The 21,282-nt window shown below is 36.5% G+C and overlaps 2 protein-coding genes across 4 annotated transcripts; one reads left to right on the top strand and one right to left on the bottom strand.

The window, feature by feature from the left end:
- Window positions 1–12,893: 12,893 nt before the first annotated feature.
- Window positions 12,894–15,849, top strand: LOC136235511 (probable choline kinase 1). Of its 3 annotated transcripts, none has more exons than XM_066025224.1 (8): window positions 12,894–13,026; window positions 13,329–13,720; window positions 14,213–14,334; window positions 14,433–14,628; window positions 14,840–14,957; window positions 15,051–15,098; window positions 15,256–15,356; window positions 15,444–15,849. In XM_066025224.1, the coding sequence occupies exons 1-8, from the start codon at window positions 12,909–12,911 to the stop codon at window positions 15,561–15,563; spliced, it is 1,215 nt and encodes a 404-aa protein (XP_065881296.1). In that variant the 5' UTR covers window positions 12,894–12,908; the 3' UTR covers window positions 15,564–15,849. The 3 variants fall into 3 exon arrangements, with proteins under 3 accessions (XP_065881296.1, XP_065881295.1, XP_065881297.1); XM_066025223.1 differs by having other exon boundaries at window positions 15,241–15,356; XM_066025225.1 differs by lacking the exon at window positions 12,894–13,026 and adding an exon at window positions 13,086–13,241 and having other exon boundaries at window positions 15,241–15,356.
- Window positions 15,824–19,393, bottom strand: LOC136235512 (uncharacterized). The gene is made up of 10 exons (XM_066025226.1): window positions 19,171–19,393; window positions 19,029–19,090; window positions 18,436–18,555; window positions 18,258–18,357; window positions 17,104–17,184; window positions 16,952–17,001; window positions 16,723–16,873; window positions 16,598–16,654; window positions 16,294–16,415; window positions 15,824–16,194 (listed from the first exon to the last, which is right to left on the bottom strand). Exons 1-10 carry the CDS (start codon window positions 19,240–19,242, stop codon window positions 15,981–15,983), a joined length of 1,029 nt encoding a protein of 342 aa, XP_065881298.1. The 5' UTR covers window positions 19,243–19,393; the 3' UTR covers window positions 15,824–15,980.
- Between the last annotated feature and the right edge of the window lie 1,889 nt (window positions 19,394–21,282).

The raw sequence follows: 21,282 nt of genomic DNA, 5'->3' as shown, positions 1-21,282 counted from the left end.
CAGCTGTGACTTCTGTGGAAAGAATGGCCATACTGTCCAAGTATGTCGCCATAAAATAAAATATGATGCTTTACCCGTTGCACCTAACAAGCAAGGACCCAAAAAGAATTGGGTACCTAAAAGTAACTAGTTACAATGCAGGTAAGCCTGAGATGTGCCGAGAAGTCAAAGATGTGGTATATTGACAGCGCATGCTCAAGGCATATGACTGGTGATGAAACTCAGTTCATCACGTTTGAGCTTAAACGAGGAGGAAGTGTAAGTTTTGGAGACAACAAGAAGGGTAAGATAGTAGGGTCAGGAACCATCAGAGGTAATCCTACTACTGAATCTGTCTCCCTAGTCAGTGGACTCAAATATAACTTACTCAGCGTAGCTCAGCTATGTGACAATGGGAGAAAAGTTATATTTGATGCTACTGGATGTAAAATATACGAGGGTAAAACAAATGAGTTAATCTTAACTGCCCCTCGCATAGATAATGTCTTTATGCTAGATTTAGAGAAAAAGTTTTCAAAAACTGTGTGCTTAGTATCAAAGGAAGAGAATTCCTGGCTATGGCACATGAGACTTGGTCATGTAAGCATGGACCTCCTGGCCAAACTAGCAAGAAAGCAATTGGTTGAGGGACTGCCTGAACTTAAATTTGAAAAAGATCAATTATGCCACGCTTGCCAAGCTGGAAAACAAACCAAACAATCTTTTCACAGCAAAAACATTGTCTCAACTAAGCGTCCGTTAGAGTTACTACACTTGGATCTCTTTGGTCCAGTCCAGCCGCTGAGTCTGGGTGGAAGAAGATTTTCCTTGGTCATTGTAGATGACTTCTCTCGGTACACGTGGGTCATCTTGCTGACCAACAAGGATGAGACCTTTGAGACATTTTCAAATTTGGTTAGAAAAATTGAAAATGATAAAGACCTAAAATTAACTCACATCCGTAGCGATAATGGTGGAGAATTCAAAAACCAAAAGTTTGTTGAATTCTGTGAAGCCAGCGGCATTGACCATAATTTTTCTGCTCCTAGAACACCTCAACAAAATGGGGTTGTTGAAAGGAAGAACAGAACTCTGGTTGAAATAGCCAGGACAATGCTGGATGAGCATAGGCTTCCAAAGTATTTTTGGGGAGAGGCTGTTAACACAACGTGCTATATTCTTAATAGGGCTCTAGTTAGACCTATACTCAAGAAAATCCCCTATGAACTTTGGAAAGGACGAAAGCCCAATATTGGATACTTTCGTGCCTTTGGCTGTAAATGTTTTATTTTAAATACCAAAGATAGCTTAGCAAAGTTTGACTCAAAAGCTGATGAGGCTATCTTTTTGGGCTACTCAACAAACAGCAAAGCATACAGAGTTTTTAATAAGCGAACTCAAGTTTTAGAAGAGTCAGTACATGTAGAGTTCGATGAAACTAACCCTACAGGTAGATACCAGCCGCTGACCGAAGATGATCCACACTCAGTAACCACCGCTGACCAAGAACCAGCTACTGAGTCATTCACTAAAAGACTGACCAAGAGTAAGAGTGAACCTAAGATTACTTTTACTGGCCCATCTACTTCTGCAGAGATTGTTGAAACATAGACAGCACAAGACATGAATCTACCTAAAGAGATAAGGATCCCAAGAGGGCACTCAGAAAGTGCAATCCTTGATTCTGCTGGGAATACCCTGATGACGAGGAATCAACTCAGGAAGTACCTCAGCAATGTTGCTTTCATCTCAGTTCAAGAACCGAAGAATTTCGCTGAAGCTGAGTACGATGAATTCTGGATGAACGCAATGCAAGAGGAGCTCGATCAATTCAGAAGAAACGATGTATGGGAGCCAGTGCCTCATCCAAAGAGTCAAAAGACCATAGGAACAAGATGGGTCTTCAGGAACAAGATGGATGAACAAGGAAATGTAGTCAGGAACAAAGCAATGCTTGTAGCTCAGGGCTACAGTCAGCAAGAAGGTATTGACTATGGTGAGACCTTTGCCCCAGTGGCAAGGCTAGAGGCAATTAGAATTCTATGTGCATATGCATCTTACATGAACTTCAAATTATTCCAAATGGATGTCAAAAGTGCATTTCTTAATGGAGTTATAAACGAGGAGGTTTATGTTAATCAACCTCCAGGTTTTGAGGACCATAAGTTCCCTAACCATGTTTACAAACTCAAAAAGGCTCTGTACGGCCTCAAGCAAGCACCACGTGCTTGGTATGAGAGGCTGACCTGTTTCCTGCTGACTAGAAATTACGTCAGGGGCAAAGCTGATACAACCTTATTCATTAAGAAAAAGGGTAAAGATACCCTGCTGGCCCAAATTTATGTTGATGATATAATATTTGGTGCAACTAACGAATCAATGTGCAAGGAGTTTAGCAAACAAATGCAGACTGAGTTCGAAATGTCCATGATGGGAGAACTCAACTTCTTCCTCGGTCTTCAAATTAAACAAGGAAAGAATGGCATCTTCATCAGTCAAGCCAAATATGCCAAGGAGATATTAAAGAAATATGATTTGGAAAATTGCAAGCCAATATCCACTCCTATGGGCACTGACACTGTCCTCTGCACTGATGAGAATAGTAAGTCAGTAGACAGCAAACTATATCGAGGTATAATAGGCTCTCTACTTTACTTAACAGCCAGTAGACCGGACATTCAGTTTTCAGTATGCTACTGTGCTAGATATCAATCTAACCCTAAAGAATCTCATTACATTGCTGTAAAAAAGAATCCTTAGATATTTGCAAAGCTCAGTGAACGTAGGTTTATGGTATCCCAATACTCATGATTTCACACTCATCGGATACATTGACGCTGACTATGGACGGGATAAGCTGGAACATAAAAGCACCTCTGGAGGATGTCACTTCTTAGGAAGCTGTCTTGTATCCTGGTTCAGCAAAAAGCAGGTGTCAGTAGCCTTGCCTACCACTGAAGCTGAGTACATTGCTGCTGGTCACTGTGTTGCTCAAGTCCTATGGATTAAGCAACAGCTTGAAGACTATGGTGTTCAAACGAAGACAATTGAAGTCAAATGTGACAACAAAAGTGCAATTGATTTTTCAAAGAACCCAATTCAACACAGCAAAATGAAGCATGTCAGCATCAGACAATACTTCATTAGAGACCATGTACTCAAGGGTGAGATCAAGCTGACCTTTGTCCCAACAGACGAGCAGCTTGCGGATATCTTCACGAAGCCACTGGCCCGTGAGCAGTTCAGCATACTGAGAGAAGCTATTGGTATGTTTAATCCTCTTCAGTAAATTCCTGAACTAAACGAATATGCATGCTGAGTGAATTACTATGCTGAATGATTGTTTTTGCTGTGTACTCATTGAAATTAATTAAACAGCAAATACTGAATAAACTTGCATACTGAGTAAGTTAGTTTTAAACTTAGAAATCATCTCTTATGCAATACTGACCACTCAGAATATCAAATGCTTAGTATTCTAAACACTGAGTGTTAGACCCGTTAGAATAAATGCAATAGCACGCATATAGCCCTAGGATGACGTATACGCCGTATGTGTCATAAATGCCAGGATTATTGTCGGTTCACAATCCCGAGGCAAAACTGACACATGGATTCGATAAGATCCATTCCTCACCTCTATAAATAATGGGTAATTCCCCATTTTTATTCTTTACGATTATCGAACTCTCCGGCAAAGAAATTCTTTCTCTCTAAAAACCCCTCTAAGCTTTCCCATCCTCAACAATGACTAAGGTTTCCTATAACATCTCCGGTGCTGGACACTCTAAGCCCAGCTCCGATGACACTTCCAGGCAAACCTCTGTGCCGGAACCTACCAAGGTCACCTCACCGAGCAAAGGAAAAGCTGGCCAAACCTCTGGTAAGGGAAAACCAGGAAAAGTCAGGACATATACAAAGGTTTTCGAAAACATCCGCGAATGGAAAGTTGAGCCCTCAAGATGGGTATCTGAAGACTTCGTACAAAACGAACAACCCTTCTGCGAGTGGATTTCACAGAATGGATGGACTGGATTATTTTCGATTAGGGATTACACCTACCCTGACCTTGTAAAGGAGTTTTACCACAACCTCCGCGTTGCTAATGACAACACTGACTATCTAGTTACAGTGGTGAAGGAGAAAACCATCTTCATAAACCCTCTCTACCTAGGAAATTTGCTCCAGTTAAAAACTGAGGGAACAAGGCTAAGGAGATCAGGAGATCAGGATGGCACTGGGTACGAGGTCAACTTCTGCAAACCTGAGGGCCACTCAGGAGAAGTCTCAGCTTCATCTATGGGTCAGCACCAGAAGATGGCTCATTATCTGCTGACCTATTTCATCTATCCGAAGATCAATTGCACTACCTCAGCAACGAACTTCGAGCAATGCTTTATATGGCATATGCTGACATACACACCAATCAATATGCCAGTCTTTCTTATCGCTGGCTTCCTACGAAGTACTGGTACGCTGAGGCTTGGATCGCTCATCACCAGGATCCTCATTAATCATCAGGTAGACCTGACCGATGAAGAAACAGCTAGAGGATCTGAGATCACAGTGGCTTCGCTGAGAGCATTGAAGTTCGGTCAACCCTTGAAGAAAGGTAAAGCTGCTGCTGAGGGAACTGCTGTCCCACAGAAAGGAAGAAGGACTAAGGCCCCAGCTTCTCGAAAAAGAAAAGCTGCTGAGACTCCTTCCAAAGATGTTGAGTCTCCAGCTAAAAGGCAAAAGTCAGCTGGTAAGTCAGCTGAGAAACGAAGCAGGCAAGGTGAGCCTGGAACTGAGGAAACTACTGAGCAACCTCAGAAGAAGAAGCAGAAGCCTTCTACACTGACTCCCCTCAACGCCATACCTACAGACTTTGTTGTACCTGGTGACTCTCACTTCACCCAGTGTCAAGGTACAGTAGCTGAGCATGATGAACATGAGGTGCATTTGGACGATCAGTTCATTGCACAAGTTGAGGAAGAACTCGATGGTGAGTGTACAGAAGAAGAAGAAGAGGCCAGCGGTCAGGATGACGCTGAGGACTCTGAGGAGACAGCCAGTGAACATGAGACTGAGCATGCCAATACTGTGTTGGCTGCTGGAGAAGAGCAAGTACTTGACCAACACAATGTTGATCAAGTCCAAGTGCAAGCTGACCAGCCTCATGATGAGCAACAAGAATCTTCTCCTTCTCACTCAGGAGATGCTATTCACGGTAACACTCCACCACGTAGAAGAAGAAAATTGGTTAAGGCCAGTGAGAAGACTGTCAGTGAACCTCCTGTGCCACCACCAACTCTTCCTGACTTTGTTATTTCAAAGCCAACCAAGGACCCCTCCACAGTTAAGCTCAAATTTTTCAAACGCCAACCAACTTCTACTGCATCGGCGTCCTTAGAAAAGCAAGCCTCTGTTTCTTCCCAACAGGAACATGCCGACCAAAATGCTTCTGCCACCTCAACAAGTCAGGTTGAGCCGATTACTGTAAATGCTATTTCTTCAAGCATGGTGCTGACTCCAAACATATCCGCCCCTGTCAGCACAGACAGTATTCGCATTTCTACTTCTCCTATCAACATCTCTGTCGATCAATCAACTATCCCAGAACCACAAGTGCAGATTGAAAACACTATTCCAGTCACTGACCATGTCACTCCTTTCACTCCTCTTCCTACCGGTCACACTGATGTCCCTGAAGGCTCTCAAAGCTATCTGAATGCCACTGAGTCCGGCATGAGGATAATTGACTTAGTGCAAGCGTTGATCAGAGACCTTCAACAGTCCACTCCTCTTGCTGCTGGGTCTTCATCTATTGAGACCACTCAGCTCTCCCAGGTCACTCAGCTTCTCAACGAAGTTAAGGGACTCAAGGACCTACTAAACGTCATCATTTCTTTTCAAGCACAGTAAGCTAAGCAGGATTCAATCGCCAAGCTGGCTGAGATCCAGCTGACAACTGTGCAACACTTGAACTCTTTACAACAACAAGTTCAGAATTTATCAGCTGTGAACCCCGACTATGCCACTTCATCTAAAGTCAAGATGCTCTTTGCTCAGCTTCACACCGAGCAACTCAAGACCAATGAGCAAATGGTTTCTTACAATCAGTGCTCAGTAAAGCAAATTGGTGAGGCTATTCGCTTGCTGAATCTGAATAAGCAAGAGATGGATACTGACGCAATGAAACATAATGAGATGCTGTCTATCACACGACAAACCTTCAACCACATTCGTCATACCAATATTCAATGTCAGTATTACGACACAGCCCTTTTAAAGACCTTTCACCAAGTCTTTGCTGGTCTTACTGAAGCACTCATCTGGCAAGGCAAAGCTCAGGCGTTTAACGTCAACATGATCAGTGCTGCTGAACTCAACATACCCGAAGAGGTATCCACTGATGGAGTTGCAATTTTTGATGGCGTCAATGAAAGCGCTGAGAAACTTAAGGCGCTGTCCCAAGAACTGACTCGAGCTGTCTTAACTGATGCCTTCAGACTTCCTCCTCCTGATGCTGACAAAACGGGGGAGAAAGAACAAGCAGCTAGAGCTCAACATGAGCGTAGTCAGTCTCAGAAAAAGAAAAAGAAATAGAGATAGGCTAGAACTAGAACGTTTTTTTATGTTATCCCTTGTACCTATTTCTGTTATTTCTAATGCACTAACTACTTATATAATTACTTGCATCGTTCATTATATGAGTTATGAGTTATTTTACCTTGATGCCAAGTATTAAGTCATTATGTATCTTCAATTAATCAACCATGTTTAATACTTATAAAACTTATTGATTGAATCAAATGCTGATAACATGTTTGACATTGACCTATATGTTTATAAAACATTGTCTTATAAAACTCATTGAACCAACAAATTACTCAGCGCACTCTAAATGATTAAACCTTCCGCTTAATACTGAGTAAATAGAATATGTTGAATAAGCTGACCTATATCTGAAAACTGACCTTAGACTTACTCGATCAAACCGTTAAATGTTTAGAGTAAAACTAAGTCAGTAGCTCAACCCTTACGGGGGAGTTTGCTAAGTTATACTAGGTCAACTATCATGGGGGAGCTCAATACTGAGTTCCTCGCTGAATAGTTTTGCCAACATCAAAATGGGGGAGTTTGTTGAAACACCTTTCTACATAATTTTGATTTGACAAAATTGTTTAAGTATAATTGAAATACATATTCTAAACACACTAAGTTTAAATGCTTTGATTTATTCTACTAATGTGTTTGTTCAATGTTGAGTTAAAATTGTTTATAAGATAGAAGAATTAAAAGGCCCAAGCCCAATACGGAAGTCAAGGCCCAAGTCAAACAACTCAGTACAACTCGGCCCGCGTTTGTTAAAACGTTGTCGCTTTGGACAAAACGCAACTCAGCAAGAGAAGGATCTAGAAGACCTTCGGGAACAACTTCAAGATGAAGCTGCTGAGTAGACTCGACAAAGCGTACAAGACAGCAGCTGGCTAAGGAAAACTTCCAGACAAAGTATTTCTACTTTGGGTAAAGTTCAGACGACACAGTATGCTATCTAGTTGACTTTACCATAAAAGGAGAGACAGTCTGCTGAGCTGGCCGAGGACAGAAGATACACAAATCTGATTGGCCGAGAGCTCTGAGCAAGTCAGGATGACAATGACAGGAAGCCGTTTCCCTCCAACGGTTATTTCGAAATTCAAAATGACCGATGCCCAGACGTCTCTATAAATAGGGCCATCAGAAGCTTCATTCAACACAAAACTTGATCAAGCCATTACGCTGACCACATTTCTACACAAGTTCTGCAAGCAAAGAAGCAAAGCAAATCTTACACTACAATTCATACATTTGTGTAAAAGTCTAGAGTGATTATTTCAATCATCTAAAGTGTCTTAGCAACTCATTGTATAGGACAAAACACTTATCATTTCTAGAGAATAGAAAGGAGAGGCTGAGTACTCGGTTATAGTACTCAGCAAGAGATTAGGATTGAGTAGAGGTATAGAGGAAGGTACTCTTGTCATACTCAGTTGCTAAGATTGTAAAAGGTTTGAGGCTCTACCTTTAAAGAGCTCAGTAGAGGATTCGAAATCTCGGAACGTGTTCCGGGGACAGGACGTAGGCTTAGAAGAAGCCGAACCTGGATAAATCTGCTGAGTAAAGTATTTCTTACCTTTAACTCCTTATATATATTGCTTGCTTAAAATAACCAAAAACTGACCAAGTAAAGAGGTCAAGTTGAGTTGTGCGTATTGAACATCTGAGCTCAGGAATAGACTCTAAGTGCTATCTCCTGACTCAAGCTAAGAAACTGACCTAGTCACCAGTTGACTAAGCCAATATCTTCCAGTTTACTCAGCGCCGCTGTTAACACCTTTTTCCTTAGAAAAAGAAGTCTGCCCTAATTGCGAAAAATTTTAAATAGTTCCTAACCCCCCCTTGGAACTATACTTGCAACCTTATAAGGGACCAACACTCTCAACCTCATGAACTGGCTTCTCATACCACTATTATTATTGATGTCATATTCAATGAATGATCCCACAAAATCTCCTATTTGTTTACCAATTGCTTCAGTCATACACCCAATTGGTAATTCATGCACCTGTACCCACATATCCACCAGGTGTAAATCTGCTTCTTTCGGTAGAGTACCACTTTTCCACTTAGTTGTTACCAGCATATTGTTGTCAAAAGACCATGGACCTCTAGCCAGAACTCTATCCCTATCCACACAGTGAAAGAATTCAAAAATAAAAAGATTTGACTCTACTTCTGAGATAGCTATTCCTCTTACCGGCCTCCATATATCTACCAATTTCGTCTTCATGGCCATGAAATTCACAGGCCTATCAGTAAGAAACCTCCCTAATAGGGACAGTTCCCTATCAGCCGGCAAACCTTATTGTACTGGTCCAGAAAAATCAAAGGAGTCAACCTCCTCATTAGACAATTCCAATTTCTCAAAATCTGCTTCCATCAGGGAAAACGGAGTCAACCCAACCCTACTCAAGCTAAAATCAAGTCACTGCCAAGCAAAACAAACAGCAAACCAAGCCCGCAAGGAAATGAATATATCATAAATAACAAATAACAGCCAAAACCCTGTAAAATTGGACCAACCGGTCACCGCCACCACTCATAGCCAACTGCCTCCACAACACACCTAAATCGCCGATCGATACCCCTCCCTCAAGAACTCACAAGATAACAAAAGCCACACCAATACTCAAAGCCAGAAATTGCACATAGAAAACCAGAAATCGCTACTAAGAAACCAAAAACAAACAGTAGCAAAGAGGATCAACTAACCAGGTAAGCACCAAGCCACAAGCGAACGCCGCCGTCCGATGAAAGGAAAAAGCGGCCGCCGAAAAGTCACCCTCTCACGCCAACGAACGATGAATAGACGCTCTCACCACCCTAATCGCATTCGCAAGACGCACGATATGCAGGGAACCGAGAGAATTTTTACTTTCTATGTTTTTTCTATCACATACATCAAATTGGTTCTTAATTTCTTCTAATTAAATAAGCTATTAAATTTTTCTTCTGTCAATATTAATATAAAATTCTATGTTTTATTAATGTCAATATTCATATTAATAATCAATGATATTTAAAGCAGAGAAAAACTTAATTGGTTCAATATGTAACCTTGACTTTTTATTTTTGTAAAAAGTGTTCAACGGGAGGGGTTTGACAAATACCATGTCGTTATGACACACACGTCACTGCTCTAGCACACGTGGACGCAATTACGTCACCAAAGAATAATTGTAATTATCCAATCCAGTTTACACCCACATATATATTTCAAGTTACTTAATTAATTAGGGTTAAGGTGCAAAAATACCCCTAACGTTTTGGGTCAGGAGCAATTTTACCCTTAACGTCTAAAATGGTGCAATTTTGCCCCTAACGTTTGTAGCCAAGAGCAATTTTACCCCTAACGTTGGTAATTTGGGTCAATTTCAGATATTATTATAAAACACATATATTTTTATTCATTATTTTACACCAATTTCATATCAATTCATCCTAAAAAAAGAATTTCATGTTTTTTTGTAATTTAATAATAGAATTGGAGATTAATATTTACAAATTCGTTTGAATTTTTTTTTATCTAATTCATACAAAAGACAATATGTTTTTTTATTTTTTTCACATCCCAGCATATGTTTATGATTTGTTACTGATAAAATGACGCATATATGAAGTGTAGATGATAAGATTCATGACCGAGAAGACAGTTTGATGAATTATTTCTGAAATTGATCCAATTTATCAACGTTAGGGGTAAAATTGCTCTTGGCTACAAACGTTAAGGGTAAAATTGCACCATTTTAGACGTTAGGGGTAAAATTGCTCCAGACCCAAAACGTTAGGGGTATTTTTGCACCTTAACCCAATTAATTATAAAGGTAAGAATGAATAATTAGTTTAGTATATTAATGGTCTATTTATTTTTGGAATTCAGTTACCACAGACCTTTAAAAAAATAGTCATATCCGAAAAAACTGATTTTTCAAAAAGCTGAAATTCTCTGCTTTTGTAAAAAGATGTTTTTTGAGTGTAAAAAGCAAACAGAAAATTACTAACCAAACACCTAATACTGCTTTTCAAATGTAAAAGACAAATATGATATCACTAACCAAACACTTAAAACTCTCCCTTTTAAAATGAAAAGGTAAGCATGAGCATGAAATGGAGCAACCAAACATCCTCGTAATCAGCTATCAACTAACAGTTAATTGCCAAACAGTGCCAAAATCTTATAAAAAGGAAAGTAAATACAAGTTTGAATTTTAAATAAAAAATTTAGAAAGTATGAATGAAATACATTAACTACATCACGTCGTATTTATTTATAGTTTTTAGAACATTTATGGAAGCGTAGATTTTCTTACCTAATTGATATTCCAGACACATATACAAGTAAGAGAGGGGTTAGGATGTGCTATGAAATGGGATCACATGGATTTGGCAAGTGATTTTACGCAAAGTGAGAGAAATAACTTAGTTTTAACTAAGATATACTCATGATCCACGTCATACAATCAATTATAACTTTTGGCTAGAGCGTGTCATTGGTCCACATATCACAATTAGTTATTTCCTTATTATCGCTCTCTTAACACAATTTAAACATAAACTAGACCTAAATTAATATACACCTCAAACTAAGTTTTCAAAGTTTGTAATGTGGTGTGATTTAAAAGATAATACTTCGAGTTAACAAGTCATTACCTTCATAAAATTCGTTTATTATGGAATTATTCAATTTATTTATATTTATATTTATATTTTTAATAATTTGAAATTAGTTTTGCATATATCTAATGTGGCTATACATCTTATAAACTTTATTTCCAACTATAAATACTATTTATAGTATAAATTGAAATTCAAACGAAATAACTAAATTAAATGTTTACTAAAATAAAAATGATGAGGTGGATCGGCATATTTTTCTCGTAAAATAAAATCTTTAAAAAAATGAAAGTAAAAACAAGTTTGATTTTTAAATAAAAAATTCAGAAGGTAAGAATGAAATACATTATTAACTACATGAGATCGCATCTATTTATAGTTTTTGGGACATTTATGAAAGTGTGGATTTCCTTACCTAATTGATATTCTAGACATGTATACAAGTGAGAGTGAGGTTGGGTTGTGCTTTGAAACGGGATCACATGGATTTGGTAGGTGATCTTTCCATAAAGTGAGAGGAATGACTAGCTTTGGCTAAGACATATTCATGATCCACGTGACAAAATCGATTATAACTTTTAGCTAGAGCGTGCTATTGGTCCACGTATCAGAATTAGTTATTTCTCTATTATCGCTCTCTTAACACAATTTAAACATAAATCGATCTAAATCGGTATAAACCCCAAACTAAGTTTTGGGGTTTGTAATGTGAGGTGATTTAAAAGATAATACTTTGACTTAACAAGTCATTACTTTCATAAAATTCGGTTAATATGGAATTTATTCATTTTATTTACATTTAAAATTTATATTTTTAATAATTCGAAATTAGTTTTGTATATACGTAATGTGGCTATAAATCTTATTAAACTTTATTTTCAACTATAAATTATTTATAATAAAATTTGAAATTCAAATGAAATAATTGAGTTAAATGTTTACTAAAGTCAAAATGATGAAATGGGTCGGCATATTTTTCTGTAAAATAAAATCTTTTAAAAAAAGGAAAGTAAATATAAGTTTGATTTTTAAATAAAAAAATTAGAAGGTAAGAATGAAATATATTAACTACACCAGGTCGTATCTATTTATAATTTTTGGAACATTTATGGAAGCGTTGATTTCTTTACCTAATTTATATTCTGGATATGTATACAAGTGAGAGTGAGGTTTGAGTGTCCTATAAAACGGGATCACGTGGATTTGATATGTGATCTTTTTCGCAGAGCCAGAGGAATGATCTATGTGACATAATCAATTATAACTTTTAGCTTAAACGTGTGACCCGTCCACGTATAACAATTAGTTATTTCATTATTATCACTCTCTTAAAACAATTTAAACATAAACTAAACCTAAAATGACATAAACCCCAAACTAAGTGTTGAAGTTTGTAATGTGAGGCAATTTAAAAGATAATACTTTGACTTAAAAAGTCATTATTTTCATAAAATTTAGTTAATATGAAATTATTCATCTTATTTATGTTAAAATTTAAATTTTTAATAATCAAAATAAGTTTTGGATATATATAATTTGACTATAATAGTACAATTTGAAATTCAAATGAAATAACTGAATTAAAGTTTGCTAAAATCGAAATGATAATGATGAGATGGGTCGGCATGAAAAAAAAAAAAATACTACAAAGTTTGATTTTTGGTAGGTGGCTGAGAATCAGTTATTTGACATAGTATCTGTTAAGTCGTAAAATAGAGTCGTGGCAGATGATGATTGGTTTGTCGCAGTGCCACCGGCCTCCAACTGTATCTGCCAACAAACTTCCAACACGCAATTCAAGGAGGAGGGGATTCTACGCGGGTCGTTTAATTTGTAACAAACATGGTACTTTTTAATTTATTCAACGCTGTCTATGTCTATATGTAAATATCGTTAATTTCCTTTTCTAATTAGAAAGATCCTCGCTTTGGAATCCTACTTTTTGTTTTTTCATTTCAATTTCTATTTTTTAATCCCCAATTTTTGTTTTCTTTTCCCTATAAATTCTACTTCTCCTCCTAAACCTTTGGATTTCATTTCACTTCTGCTACCTCTCTTGGGTGTGTTTCCTTCTTCTTTTCTTGTTTCACATGGTTTTTGTTTAGACTCTTTCTTCCTTATTGAATTGGGTGTTTGTTTGATTGCAGGAAGACATTTCTTAAAACAATTTGTAGTTTCAGATTCAAGGATGGTAGTAAAAACGAAAGGGTTTATTGAGGGAAGTTTCCCGGAGGAGCTAAAGGAAATTCTTATGAAGGTAGCATCTGAGTGGGGAGATGTTGTAGATGATTTGAATTCTTTGGAGGTGATTCCATTGAAAGGAGCTATGACTAATGAAGTTTTCCAGTTTAATTGGCCTACAAAGAAGGGTGATGTTGTTAGGAAATTGTTAGTTCGGATTTATGGTGAAGGTGTTGAACTTTTCTTTAAGAGGGTTGACGAACTTACCACTTTTGAGTGTATGTCAAAGCATGGACAAGGCCCTAAGCTTCTTGGCCGCTTTGAAGATGGCAGAGTTGAAGAGTTCATTCATGCCAGGGTATGAATATTATTTTACTCTTTCTATGTTCAATTTTCATGTATTTGTATGTGTTAACAGTTCTAACTGCTGTCAAAGTACGTCTTTTAAAAAATGAAATGATTTTTGGGGGAGTTCTCATCTTGATTTTTATATTTGCAGAGTGCATAATCAAATTTATTATGTATTGCTGAATAGTGTAATATTGTGCAAGAACAACTTTTCAATTGGGACTATGAATCATAGGGAATTGATGTGCAATTTGCTATTTGAGGATTACATTTTCTGCTTGAATGTTTCTGTTTGCTTATTAGATGACTGATTTCTTTGAAGTTTTTAGTAAGTTGATAACTACTATATAAAATTTCTGCTATTCTTTTTGTTTTCGCCTACAATTCGAATCATCAATGATTTTATGTCAATGAAAAGATTAATATGCCAACAGTGCAATTACTAGATGTTATAGGTAACTATACTTATGCTTCTTGTTTTTTCACTTGGTTGGATATCCAGACACTTTCAGCTGTTGATCTCCGCGATCCTGAAATTTCTGGTTTCGTAGCAGCAAAGATGAGAGAGTTTCATGGTCTTGATATGCCTGGTCCAAGGACTGTATTCCTGTGGACAAGAATGAGGTATTGATTTCTAACAAACGTGAGACTTTCAGACTGATGAATTCTAGTTTGTGTTGCCTATAGAACTTATTCTGTTGTTTTCATATTTGATTCCACAGGAATTGGCTTGCTGAGGCCAAACGTTTGTGTTCTTTAAAAGATGCAAAGAAATTTCAGTTGGATCAGCTAGAAGCAGAAATCAGTATGCTAGAGGAACACCTCTCTCAAGGCTACCCGGATGTCGGGTTTTGTCACAATGACCTACAATATGGTAATATAATGCTGGATGAAGAGGAAAGATCCATCACCTTAATTGTAAGTAATTTCTGAATTTCAACTGAACCTCTCATTTTAAATTGTCCTGATCAATTACTAGATGTAGATTCTACTTTGATGCTCTCATGAGTCGTGATATCACCTTTCCTCCACCTCTTCGGCCTTAATTTCTCATTTTGAAAAATCAATTTTTGTCCAGTCGTCGTTGTACAATGATTTTCTTACTATTTGTGTGTGTCCTTGTTCGCAGGATTACGAGTATGCAAGTTATAATCCTGTTGCATATGACATTGCAAATCACTTCTGTGAAATGGCAGCAGATTATCATTCTGACATGCCACATATTTTGGATTATAGCAAATACCCAGGTAACTTTTGCTGCAGGTTTGATCTTCTGCCTCAATGAATTCATTTCTGACTATGATTAACTTGATTATTTTTCTTAATTGTGTTGACAATAGGATTAGAGGAGCGCAGGAGGTTTGTCAATGCATATTTAAGTTCTACAGGTTAGTTCTTTTCCAAAACATGTGGTTCTATGCCTTACCAAAAGTTAAAAATCTGCTTGTTTATGTTACTATGCTACAGAGAACTGGTATTTGTGAACCATCAAATAACATATCGTAATTTCAAAATTTTGAAACTCAAAAGAATCTGGGTTTACAGGTGACAATCCTACTGAAGTTGAAGTTGAACAGCTGGTTAATGACGCAGAATTTTACACTCTTGCAAATCATCTATTTTGGGGTTTATGGGGAATCATTTCGGTAATCATTAGACCTATCTTTTTCCCTTTTCTTACTTTTCTGTTTTGTCAACACAAGGGATAAGAATTTGTTTTCACCAACTTGCAGAAATATGTGAACAAGCTTGATTTTGATTACTTGGAGTATGCAAGGCAGAGGTTTGAGCAGTACTGGTTAAGAAAGCCTCAACTTTTGGTATCTTCGACCATCCACACCAACGAGACATAGCAGATGGTACCATGGTCGTGCCATAACTTGGTGAACATGTTGTGGAGGTACAATCACTTTGACTGTGATTGCAACTTCAAATTTAAAGGCACATGTCCTCCATGGAAATCATGGACAATGTAATAAATTGAGTTTATGCGGATTTGTGATACCATGTAATATAAGCTGAATTTTTCTGATGTGGTGATTTCAATTCCCAACTCATTCGGTCATATAAAGATCTATGCACTGTATTCTACCAAAAAAAAGTTGTGTAACAATGGAAACAAGGTCTATTTTAGATATTTGTTTCATGTGCAGAAAGTATGATCAATGGGACAGGTAGTCCATGAAAAAACAGTAATCAGTATTTTAACTGCTACTTTACATAACTGATGTGAACAGTTTCTCAATGCATCAATCAGTTCCCTTGAGGTTCTAAATTTTAGAAGAAACTAACATGGAATGGAGATTGCTGACAATGGAGTCGATGAGTTTATGGGAGCCACCAGTGGCTGCAAACTTCATGTGTTTAGGGGCTTCAGCTCTATCAAAGTAAAATGCACCTGAAACTAGTTTTTCTTTAGGCTGTAAAGCTAGCCAAATAACTGTGTCTGCACCTTCCTCACTTGTTCTTAGCTTTCCTGATAACCTGGTATACAGTTTTTCACAATAATAAAAGGTGAAAACTAATGATCAGTAGAGTGATAACTCTGAATTTAATTTAATGTTTATGAGAAAAGTCGCTTACGATTTATTGAAACTAGGTAAGCTCTTAGCTACTCCGGGTGTCTCAGCCCAGCCTGGGTGCATTGAGTAGAATGAAATCCCTCTATCCTTGTACATTTCTGCCCACTTTTCGGTTAATGCCACCTAAGGATCATATGAAATAACCACTTTATCTTCAAGCTTCCACAAGTAAGCATGCCTTAAAAATCTTGAAAGCAATTAGGAGAAACAAGTCTACATTAACAGACCCAGATGCCAATTTTAAATGTGTTAACAACAAAGATAAACTTAAGTACCAAACGGAGTTCATACAATACGAGACTAACCTGAACTCGCTTGTTGCGAGCATATTGTTCCACCCCATTGAATTTCTCATCAGAAAACTGCAATATGAAAAGTTAATTGGAAAACCATAATATGAAAGTTCAATTAACTTGGCAACTGAATATACCTGTAGATCTGTGGTCAGTGGAGTTGTGTACATTCCACCAGATGAAACTGTAATAACTCTAGCATTAGGAGCAGCTTTCTCCAACAAAGGCACCATTAGTTCTGTCATTGCATAAGTTCCCAACACATTTACAGCAAAATTCAACTCCAAACTGAAATAGTTAGAAAAAAGAAATCAGTTCTGAGACTAGGCAAAACTTAATGCACATTATTAAGAAGAGTAGATGTACCCTTCTGATGTTGAAACTCTTTCGTTTTCAAGCAAACCAGCATTGTTAATCTAAAGAAAACAATCAGTTAGCAGTTGCATGAAATATTAAATTGGCAGATCATAATCAAGTTTCTTGGTAATTAGCCAATATGAGGAGTAGGGAAATTTTACCAGAACATGAACTGGAACATCTTTTGAAACAAATCTTGACGTGAAAGACTTAATCTCACTGACGGATGAAAGATCACAAACCTGCAAACTAAATGTAATAAGCCAATGAATCAATAGTGCATGGGGATTGTTATTCAGCCGACAAAAATTGCAATTCATCGAAGGCATATCATGAAGTAAAGTGAAAGAGATTCATTCAGTCACAGTTAATACAAAACTACTCAAGCAACAACACTTTGATATCATATCACAATCCAAAAATGTCCCATCCCTCCAATTTTATAGTAGCTTGAGGTGAGTTTCTACATGAAGAAGCAAAACAGCAAAGTAGATATCCTAAGCTTCTGCCAGCCAATGCCATCATCAGTTGCTATGATTGTGTTTTTCATCCCCTGAATTCATACCTATTCCTATTCTTGCATCAATATAATATGAGATTTGACAGTTGCCAATCAGCTTCTAACCATTGTTCCTTGTATCATGCTTATTCCTTCTGCCACAACATCACCATACTTTCTCTTTTAAACAAAATCATTCTATACTACCTTCATCTCCCAACATACTCAATATCATTAACCCATATATTATCATTTTTTACTCTAATCACTTATTTAACTAAAAAAGTTTGGATCTTTGATTATGGGGTCTTTGCTCTTAATGCTTAATTAAAAATTAGAAGCATAAGCAAGAAATGGGTATAACACATCATGTTGGAATTCTTAATCAAGATGGAACTTTCAAAGTTGTCTAAAGAGATTTTTTATTTTTGTTATTATAAAGAGCAAATTAAAAGAAATTGAGAAGAAAGAGAGAAAGAGATTGAATACTCACCACTCAAGTACAGTTGAATAAAAAAGTTCAATCCAATTCAAATTGCAAGTAAAATGTCTCAGCATATTATAGATGGCTTTGATGCTGTTAAGTATAATTTTGAACCGGTTTTGTGAGTTTAATATATAATTACACATTTAAATTTGTCACTTTCTGTCATTTGCCATCCTGAATTTATACTTGGACCTATCATACACTTAAATTTGTTAATTTTCAGCTTCTGGCACTCTTATTTAAACGTGTTTAAGTGAAAATTTAACTCGATGTTGACATTTCGACTTTGAAGTGTGCCAAATCAGCACAATAGGTTGAGAACAGAATACCTCTAAGTGAACATTTTGGTTGCCAGTTGTAGTCCGAATCTCAGAAAGGGCAGCTTCTCCCCTCTCCTTGTTGCGACATACCATATATACATTTGCTCCACTGACATAACATGGAAATCAAAATTATAACAGTGCAAGACTGTAATCATGAAAAATTTCCACAACAAGTTCCAATTACCGTGAAGCAAGACCCTCAACAGTTGCATAACCAATGCCCGAATTTGCTCCTGTTACCATGCAATTCTTCCCTTCTATTCTAATTTGCATATCTTCTGGTTTGAAATTTTTGGAATGCTCCCTACAGATCAATGAATTGAAGAATGGACAAGCCAATTGTATGAATTGAAGTGTTAAGAAAAATTAAGGGATAAGGTAATAAAATAGGGGTTATGGATTTTAGGGGAAGTACAGTACAAAATAGCACCAACATTGGTCTATGGTTTAGACCTCGATGATAATGAAAAGTAGCAGATTTTGATAGTTAAGTACATATTGGTGCTATTTTGTAAGTCATAACCTAAATTGATACTGCCCACCTTATCCAAAAATCAATTGAAGGATACTACTCAAGAGAAAGGAGGATTAAACATCAATGAATACATCCATCCAGGATTCTGCTTAAAAAATTCATGATAATTTTAATTCGCGATGGAGAATATATATTCATAATCAGCAATAATAACATAATATCAGCAAATAAACCTAAGCAGACACAGGAATTCCCAAATTTGAGTTCAGCAATTGAAGCAAGAAATGGAAAAAGGAACTTACAAGAAACCGGACTTGGTGAAATTGAGGTAACCATAGACACCAAAGGCAGTTGATCTCCATGTCTGTAAAAGAAGACGGAAACAGCGAATTAGGTACTGAAAAAGACAACATTGATGAAAAATCTGAAGAAAGAAAAAAGAACCTTAAGAAGGAACATTGGAAGGTAGAAAATGGAGACGATGGGAATATGAAATCGTAAAGTTACAGAGATCATGAAATGAAGATGAAAGGATGTTTGATGAATATCTAAAGGTGGTAAATCCTACGCGCCAAAAATGCGAAGATGAAAAAAGAAACTGTTTATAACGGGATGACACGTAATGGATGTTATTCCCACAAGTTCCTCATTGGAGCAGAAGCACACTCACACTGTCTGTCACACTGCAAAAATGGATTTTAATTTGATTTTTTCATTTGTAATTTAGCTTTTCCCCCCTTTTTTTTTTTTTTTTTTGATGAAACATTTGTAGTTTAGTTAATGATTATGATTATCCTCTAGAGATAATTCCAAAATTGTCACATTTTCTGAATTTATGAATTATGCATTGAAATTTAAAAAAAAAAAAAAAAAACTTTTGAGTGTTTTTGAAAATGGGCTGGATTTTTCTTAACATTTTCGAAGAGACCCAAATCAGAATTTTTAAAATTGAAATAGTTGAAATCCAAATCAATGTTGTCAAATCTCGAGTAAAGGAACATTAAATATTACATTTTTTTTAAAAAGAAAATATTACATTCTTCGGAACCTGAACAGTTAAAAAATCTACTCATATGGGTGTTTTGAATTTTTAAGCTTTCAGTAATTTTGTTTTTCTCAACCGCAATTATAAATTAATATTTCATAAATGTAATTGTTTAATTTATGGAATAAAATAGGATTTTGCTATTTATCGCTCCTTTGGACAATTTTGCTCTTGGCATAATTTTTTTTCAAAATCGGGGAATTTTTTTTTTGAGAGGAAATTCAAAATTTTGCGTAAATGGATGCGACATACCGTCCGACCCATGGCGGGAAGTTCCCGCCATGGATCGGGCGGTATGCCGCATCCGTTTACGCCAAATTTTGAAATATACAAAATCGTAAAATTTTTAGTGACGAAAAATACTAAATCATTCAATTTTTTGTGATGAAAAATGAAAAATTCATCTGGTTTTTGTGATAAAAAAATGCAAACTCGTTATGAAAAATATGTAATATTTTCATGAGTTCTTTGATAAAAAGATGTAAATTTTAATGTTTCCGACTCGTAATCATCCATTTTCGGGGTTTGGATTGTCACACATCAATTATTGTTGTTTGGGTTTATGATTTTGGAGAGAGAATTTTCAGTTTTTGATTAAAATTATGACAAGTGCAAAAAAGTCTAAAAAGGGACGGTGATAAGTAATTTGGGAGCGGTATTTAGCAGTTCACATAAAATATTACGTTCTAGATAAAAACTAAATAAAAAATTAAAATTCAGAAATATATTAGAGAAATAGTGGACAGTTCTAGAAACTGTTTTGACACAAGTATAAAATGCTATTCACCCAAAATCGACTTCAAAGTTTTATCAGAAATGACTTCATAATTTTTCAATTAATCAGATTTATGTTATAATTCTGTTTTTTCATCAAAGAAAACTTGATAACACTCGTATAAAAGAAAAACAATCGAACCTACCATACTAGTAGATTATTGATCAAAAGTTTTATTCAATATAGCAAAGAAAATGAGGTGCTAATTTTCGTTTAAAAAATGGAAGAAACCTCAAATTTGGATGAAGGAGTTGAGAGTGTTTTTTTACCACTAGAATTTTGCCACAATTATAAAATTAGTATTAAGAACATTAAATTTTTACTTGAACTTCTATCCTTAATTCTAGACCTTTTTAATTCTTTGGTTGGTCTGATTTTTGACAATCATGGTACTACTAGTTGAAGAAAAAAAAGAAAAAGTAACAGAATTGCCATTTTTTTTATTGAATAAGAACTTACACAGCAACCAACGACAGAACAACAGTATAGAAAGACAGAAAAAACTAGAAAAAACCCAGATTATCCAGGAATGGACCTAGGAAAGGACACTCCTATCAAATCGTCTAACATTATTGGGGGAATATGACCAGGAGGCGTTACAAATTTAGTCACTCCGAACGGAAAGATATGGGCGAGATTAGCGAGTCCATCTGCAACTCTATTTTGTTCCCGGTAAATGTGCGTGAAGGTGATTTGCTGGAAATCATTTCTGCAGCTCTTTACTTTTCTCAGAAGA

Source organism: Euphorbia lathyris, chromosome 7 (genome assembly GCF_963576675.1).
Source record: "Euphorbia lathyris chromosome 7, ddEupLath1.1, whole genome shotgun sequence".
In the NCBI taxonomy this organism is placed as follows: domain Eukaryota; kingdom Viridiplantae; phylum Streptophyta; class Magnoliopsida; order Malpighiales; family Euphorbiaceae; genus Euphorbia; species Euphorbia lathyris.
Note: the sequence above shows the minus strand (reverse complement) of the source record. Positions and strands in the feature narration are given on the sequence as shown.